General features: G+C 38.8%; 1 protein-coding gene across 1 annotated transcript; it reads left to right on the top strand.

Moving 5' to 3' along the window:
- Positions 1-6: 6 nt before the first annotated feature.
- On the top strand, positions 7-7630 carry LOC104278283 (protein shisa-9-like; the record flags this gene model as incomplete). Its single annotated transcript, XM_009875205.1, is given in 3 exon segments — positions 7-319; positions 321-404; positions 7503-7630. Coding segments are annotated over 3 exon segments (445 nt in total), but the record flags the coding sequence as incomplete, so codon positions are not given.
- Positions 7631-7972: the final 342 nt, after the last annotated feature.

Here is a 7972-nt window from a genome sequence, read left to right as displayed (position 1 = left end):
GAGGAAACCACTCCAGCCTTGGGGAACAGGTAGACCCCTCCGAGCCACCTCCCACCCCGGACTTCTGCAGGGGCTACTTTGACGTGATGGGGCAGTGGGACCCCCCCTTTAACTGCAGCTCGGGGGAGTTCATCTTCTGCTGCGGCACTTGTGGCTTCAGGGTTTGCTGCAAGTTCAAGAAGACGAGGCTGGATCAAAGCACCTGCACAAACTATGAGACGCCGTTATGGATGAACACTGGGAAGCCTCCTTCACGCATAGACGACCCTCTGCATGACCCTACCAGGGATAAAACCAACCTCATTGTCTACATCATCTGTTGTAGCGGTCATGGTGCTTGTGGGGATCTTCACCAAACTAGGGCTGGAGAAGGCACACAGACCCCAGCGGGAGCACATGTCCAGGTAAGGCTGAGGGCCAGGCAGCAGGGTCTGCTTGCCCCCTACCCCTAAAGAGGAAAGAGGAGCCCAAATGCTCCTGCTAAACAAAAAACTCCTGCCAGGCAGGCTGCATTCCCCTGCAAGGCAACTGAGAAGGGCCAACTTTGGTAAGCAGAGCTCCTGTGGTTCCCCAAGCCCAGGTTATCAAAGTAAATGCATAGTGAGGAAGACTAGAAATAATTGTGGATTCTGCACAGACAGCAGTTCATTTTTTTCTGCAGTGTCTGACCCTCTCCCCAGCACGATCCAGCAAGTGTTCCCAGATATACTGTGCATGAATAAGGAAACCAAAAAAAAATCCTGAAACCAGCAACACTGAATTATAGAAAACCTGATGTGTTCTCTCTTCCAACTGTTTCAAAGCTTGGAAGATGTTTTTACTTCTCAACAGAAGGATGTAAACAAATGTCATCTCAACCCTCCCTCTCCAGCTGCAAAATGGTTTTGGCAGGACCTTCCCTACTCCCCCAACCTTTGCAAGCGTGTGAGCTATTTGTAAAATTTCTAAGCTGTCAAAATGAACCAGGATGGAAGGGAAAAGGGAGACACAAAAAAGAAAAGCAATTGTAGAATCTCTTAACATTTTTCACTTACTGTTGAGAGGTAAAAAATGGAATATGAGAGTCCTGTCTCATCCATATATACGTATTACACTCTGCATCCACAGTGTAATGGCTGAGTTATATCAAAAAGAACCTCCTCTACCTAGAGTTAAGCACGCTGTGTACCATCTACTCCAGGTACTGGCTGCCTAGTGGTGCATGGGCAGGTAGGCAACTCGGGACAGAGCCCAATGGCTTTAACAACATATTCCAAACCCGGATTGTCACAGCAGTTCAAAATCAAGGCGTAACACATTTGTCAAGTTTGCAGTCTGTCTGATTCTTTATGCTAATCCCAGGCACATGAGAGTAAAGCAGATGGGGGAAAGGCATTAAAAAAGGCAAACAGCTCCATTAAAGAGTCTAAATAGATTCCAGCATATTGAGCAACTTCAGTGATGAAATGCAATTAAAGCATACCTCCTACTGGACGTGCAGTGTGGCAGAAAGCTTCCTCTCGTCCTGACTGGTAATGGTGTAGTTCACAGTCTTTAAAGCTTAGATGAAGAGTCATCCTTTGAAAGATAGTCCAACAGATCAACTCAACACCTGGAGCCTTGTTTTCTACTGAAGTTTCTGCATGACTTTTTGATTATCTGCTGATTCTGAAATGAACAGAGAAAGCCACAAAAATACTCCTGTAAATGTATTACCAGTTCACTAGCAATTATTTTCTATTTATAAATTGACTGATATGGATACACTTTTGCTACTGAGGAATATAGTCAACACAGTGTGTCAGTGATACTTTTGCAGAGATTTTTTTTGAGCAAAGTATAATCTTTAGGCATTTTGAATATTCTCAGTTACTAACTTGAGAAGAAGTCTACAGGGATCCCAATTTCTTTTTAAAATCTTATTCTTATACTACAGAGCTTGTTTGGAAAAAGCTCTCCCTTGCTTCAGCCTCTTTCTGTAGTCTCTTCATGCAGGCAAAAAGGCAGGGCTCGTAACAGTTACAAAAACAGGCAAGAGTGAAGTTGTAGCCATCTCTGCTTAGGTATGGCTTAAATAGGTCCTATTTCTACTACTAGAAATATATGCTGTCTAACGTACAGGTGTGAAGGATTCTGAAAGGATATTCTGTCTTAGTTTATGGAAATAGAATTATAGGGGATTGGAAAATCATTCTGAAATCCTTCACTTATGTATGCATAAAGATTAGGTTTCTGAAGTGGTTCTTAGGAAAGGTCGTCTCTTACCCTGATTACTTAACAGTGTCTGAGATCTTGTACTTTTCTTGCCACGAAAATGTTCAAGTCAGGATTATACAGAAACTTGGAAAGTCATGATCACATGGAAAAACAGTCACCCACTCAGTACACATAATAGCTAGTCATGTTCTGAAAAAGCAGTGCTATAGGTTTTTTTTTAAATGAAAAAAACTTCTCACACTCCTATTACAGCTGTGGGGTGAGCTGTGGAAAGGAATTAGATTTGTAAATCTCTTTGGCAGTCTAAAAATCTGTTAATTGAACGAAGAATTGAAGTAACCTCTTTGTCCTCAAATGTGTGTTTAACTAAAATATTCCATCCTAGCTCATTTTACACTACTCATGTTCTGAAAAAAAGGTTGCAATGCTTAAGAAAGAAGTAATTTATCTCCTTAAATAGTACCAATAATAGTTAATAGTATCAGCAATTAAAATAATACATAGCCTATATTCATATACATCTTCTTTTATAAGACTCATCACTACAATATCAAAAATCCAAACTAAAAAGAACACTTTTTTTTTTCTGTACTCAACCTTATTAATAAGCAAAAATATAATGCATTATGTGTTGGGTAGGCCAAACCAAAAGTACTAAGTGTTACTCCATTTTGGCTGGCAACAAGAAACACCCAGAGGCTGATCTGCCATCTATTTCCTTAGCTAAGACTGTCTCTTTTCCCTTCCCGGGCCAATGGCTACGTGAAACACTTGAATCCTCATTCCTATGAACAAATTCACCTATGGAAGGTATGATACTGCATATCAAAAAAGACAACGCATAATGCAAACTGCTCTTTTTTATGAAGGCTGATTTTTTTTTAAGTGAACAGAATACAACTGGTCTAAATTATATATTTCCATTTTTGTTTTACTAAAATTTTTAAAAAACATGAAGAGACCTGACATACGGGAATAAGAACATCGGTTTATAAACGCGAAGCAACACTGTGCCACACTTAGTAATTCCTTGCATTATTTCATCTTGCAGTCAGTGCATCTGTTGTTAAAGTAACACACTGGTGTGTGTAAGAGTGGGACAACGTTAATAAAGGAAATTTCACAGGCTTGGTGAGCTTAGTTTCTGAATGCCTTCCTTACACTAGATTTTGCTTACTGCTATACCAAAACACACCAAGAACCTTCCATTAATTTCACTAAATTTTCCTGAAATATCTGACAATGAAAAAGCATTGAGGAGATGTATTTACTTAGTGAAAAGAATCCACAGGAAAAAATTTCTGTTGGGTAAGTCCTTTTAGGAAAAAAAGAGTGTAAATTTGTCCTTTTTAAGAGAGCTTGTTACTTCCTTTTGTTTTGAGAAAAAAGGCTAAGTGTGGCACTGTTGACATCTTCTTTCTTGTTAGATCAGTGCTTTTCAGTAAAACAAATACTGTTGGCATGGAACTGTGAATCTGGAAGATGAAGATGGAGAGGGGAGCACAGTATTAGCTCTACATGGCATATTCACTTTAGACATCATATAACAATGTTTTGCTTACATCATTCTCCTTGGTTTTAAACTTGTTACTTGATAATAAAAGGAGATGAATATTCTCTTCAGCAACAGTGTCCAAGAACTAAGTGGTAATAGTAGCATCCAAAGAGTAACTCTTCCTTTACCCTCCTGCTTTCTAAGAGACTAAGGGAATAAGACGGTGTATGTTATCAGCTGTGCCTAAAAGGAAACAGAATTGATCTGCCTCCTGAAGCAGACCTAGAAGTTCTGTTAGGGATATGAGGGCAGCATATTCTTGCTGCTTTAGACTACATCAGTGGGACTTCAGGTTCCATCAGTTAAAGTGGAGAATCCTCTCTGAAAAAATGAGTAGAAAAGGGAAAAGCTTTACTTCTATTTAATGGAGGAGATTTTTCTGTACATAAACCCACCTTTGTCTTCTTCCCTAATCCTAGTGGAGGATGTGCAAACAAACCAGGAACTGAAAGGACAATATTTACAATGATGCTTGTACGCTATAGCTCCTGTTTTTTTTTGCAGCAGTGCTTCTAACAGTGTGTTAGCAGCCTTCCAAGTATCACGAACCATCTGAGATCTTCCTTCTTCCTTCACAGTGTGCTGAGCTCACAAGTTATGTCTTTTTTTGATCATTCAAAACGCATGTACCTGGGGCCAAAAGTATGACTTGCCAAAATTCTGAATCCTATAGGTGAAATTATTTCCTATATGGGTTTTGACCCAGTTTTGGAGGCAAAATACAACAAACGACCTTTCATGAAATAACCTGTGTTTCAGCTTCTTCAGACTTGTACTCTTAAGGGAAATGCCTGGCTTCACATGCTTTATAACACTCAAAACCAGTTGTACATATACAAAGAGAAAAATCTTATGGCAAGAGAAATCCTGAAGTTTTGTGATACTTAGAAGTTTATGGCCCAGAACTATCCACGTAGGTAACATTTTTCCACCTTCTAATACTGCAATCAATATCAATACACAGGACCTAATGACATCGCTACCTGATAAGAAGGCTTATCCTTAAAAAATCATTCAGTATAGCAAAGGTGTAGATGAAGACCCTCTACCTACCTCTACCAATTTCTTTAGATAGTGAACAAAACCTATATGACAATATTCAGGTGAGACAAATGCACAAAGGTATTATAAGAGACTGTTGGCCCATATGGAATTTTTTGAAGCAAACGTTTATTCAAGGATTTTTCAGGTACTGGGTCACAAACCTCCCTTTTTCAATTTCATTGTATGGCAAATCCCTAAAAGAACAAAAGGCAGGTACAGCATTTCCTTTGTACTTCAGTGATGCAAGCTGCTACACATTTTTAACTCTCCCTGACATCAGTGGAAGGTAAGGACAAGCGCTTTATTTTATGAGCTATTCTGCCCTGAGAAGATTGTACAACTTTGGCTAACACTGTATAAACAAAGGTGCTGTTTTGCTAAAACCAGAACTAGATAGTGAGTAGTTCCCTTTTTTATTAATATAGTGGGAGTTGGACAGTTAATTCCTTAAAACCCCTTTGAAAAAAGCCATCCTAAAATGGTAGAAAAATTAATTGGCATTTTCACAGACAGGCAGTAGTTAATCTGCTATCATACAGGCTGTTAAAAGTCTATAGTGAAGAATATTTACCATAAGACTAAGGGCAATGAGGAAAGCCTTTCTGAAAACTCCCTCTCACAACGCTGGGAAATACTCATCAGTGTATTATGAGATCTCACAGTTTTAACTCTCACGTTGAAGTTAGGAACTTTGATTTGCTTTTCTTCCCTTTCCAGAAATGTGTCCACTGGAATTATAATTAATATTGATGTCAATAATTACTTTTTATAGAGATATATTTGCATAAATTGGTTAGATACTAATGGTTTTGGTCCCTATTCACTTTAAACTATGTTTTGCAATATAACGCTTTCCTTTTGCATAATTTTCTACATACCTTTGTGAGATCTCTTCTATTGAATTTTTATTATTCTGGTATGTAGGCCAGCTCTGCTATTTCTGCTGTATAAGCATCGCTTCAAATAGGAGCATTGCTCTGATACCATTAATCATTTGGTTACTGTCTTCTGACCTTCTACAGTATCAACAGAGTATTCTATAACATGTTGATCACAATTGTAACTAATATTTTAATAACATAATGCTGGCCATAAACACAATGAAACATCAGTATCAGTTCAGCTGTGTAACAGAGCAATGTTCCAGCAATGTGAAAGCAAGATCCAGCTCAGTATTCCTCTCTGTCTGTAACTTAAATGAAGCTACTTTTTAATATTTAAAAGTACAGTGCTTCTTGATCAAGAAATCTTCATGTCACAGAAGTACAGTGGAGAGGCTAGTGGTTCTTGCCATGGCTTTCACCAGCAAATGTGCTTATTTTTATTTATTTATTAGTGTATAAACTAGTCTTTCTTGATGCAGTATCTGGGACATCATATATAATTTTGCAGAAAATTAAACTAAATTTGGCACAGTGCGCAGAAAATGCATTCATTCCCTTAAAAAAATAGCTTAAGGGGTCTAAAAATTAAAACTAGTAAACGAAAAAGGAGGCAAATAATGGTTAGTGATGCAATGACCTGAATAGAAAAGACTTGCACTGAACCCTGAAGACACTGGTAACACATCCCATAGCTTTCCTTTGCCTAAGGCAACAGCTTCTGCAGGTGGGCCAATTATTTTGTATGGCACAGTAGTTTAGCAGGTCATACATCTAAGGGCTAATCCTGCTCCTGCAGAAGTCAGTGGTAAAACTCCATAGCCCAAAATCCCAGACAGAGTTAGATGTTGCCATGCTGAGAGTTTCAGAGCTTAAAACGTAGTCACTAACTCTAGATCCATGGGGCTTATACAGGTGTGCGTCCTTATCTGTATGCCTAAGAATGGACTCAGCAAGACTCTCAGTGGTGAAACTAGTCCTTAGATAATACGCCAGAGTGGGATGAATATCTCTCTCTTTCAGATATAGTTAGTGCCTGCAGCTCTGCAGAAAAAGTCCCTAACTAGCGTTGAGTCAGGCCTGGCCTAACTGTTAGGAATCCGTTTGCCTTTTGCCTCACTAGCATAAAGCTTTCATCCTGTTTCTGAACTGGCTTCAAAGCAGCAAGGAGTGTTCTTGTGTGAGTTTTGTTCCATCTTAATGACTAGGACACTCATGTAAGTTAGAAAATACATTTTTGATCCCCCCTTCTGGATAGGAGAAGCTTAAATCCCTGATCATGAAGTGTGCTATGCCTACTGGATTCTGCATGAAAATCATGTGAGTTTTAAACTTTGGTGACACTCTTGAATGAGAGCAGCCAAAACCACTGCATTACATGGTGCTCTGTGCAAATGCGTGTGTGAAAAGCTTTGACAGACCCTGCTGGTAACCTAGGCATCAAGATAACTAGCATATGAAAGCTACAGACAGTGGCTAGGTCCTGAGGTGCTTAGTTTAACCAAGATGGCAATATTATTGAGCACATGCAATGGCAGAACTCCACAAGTCTCAGCAAGCTTAAACTACGTTCCTACAAAGCCATGACAGCTAAAGAACTTAATGGGTTTCTGTGCATTACTGCTAGCTAAGACAACCTAAAAAGAGCCTTAGGTGCAAAGTCTCAGCATTAATCTGATTCCCTGATTTTGCTGTGAATAGAGCTGGTTTCTTCAGCAGACATTACAATGGACTGCATCTCAAACTGAAAAAAAACCCGAACTTGGAATATATTGCTAATGCCTTACAGATTTTGCAGGCTCATTTTGATTTTGTTTGGTTTTCAGGGCTCTCGCTGATGTTATGCGACCTCAAGGTCCATGTACAACAGATCACATGGAAAGAGATCTAAACATTGTAGTACATGTGCAACATTATGAAAACATGGAGACGCGACCTCCTCCAAATAATTTGCGTAAGTTACCCTACAACTTTTGTCAATATCTGGAATGTGGGCACTAAACGAAGTATTACGAAAGAAATATTGCTGGATGTCAAATAAGGATTGACAGTACACAGGTACTTGCAGATTAGAAATATTCTTTCTTTGAGAATTAGAAATACTTAGGATTTCCTAGTGCAAATAGCGCAACACTGTAAGAAAGCTATTTTGAATAGAAAAATTACTTATATTTATTTTTAATTAGTTGTCTTGGTTGACTAATATTGGTTTTGTATCTTCATCTTCTTCTACCTGGTGTTTTTTGCTCAGTTCATCAAGCTATACCTTATTCTATGTTTTGTTATATCAAAATAC

Source organism: Apaloderma vittatum, unplaced genomic scaffold, assembly GCF_000703405.1.
Source record: "Apaloderma vittatum isolate BGI_N311 unplaced genomic scaffold, ASM70340v1 scaffold19488, whole genome shotgun sequence".
Lineage (NCBI taxonomy): Eukaryota > Metazoa > Chordata > Aves > Trogoniformes > Trogonidae > Apaloderma > Apaloderma vittatum.
This window is presented reverse-complemented; position numbering and strand designations above follow the sequence as displayed.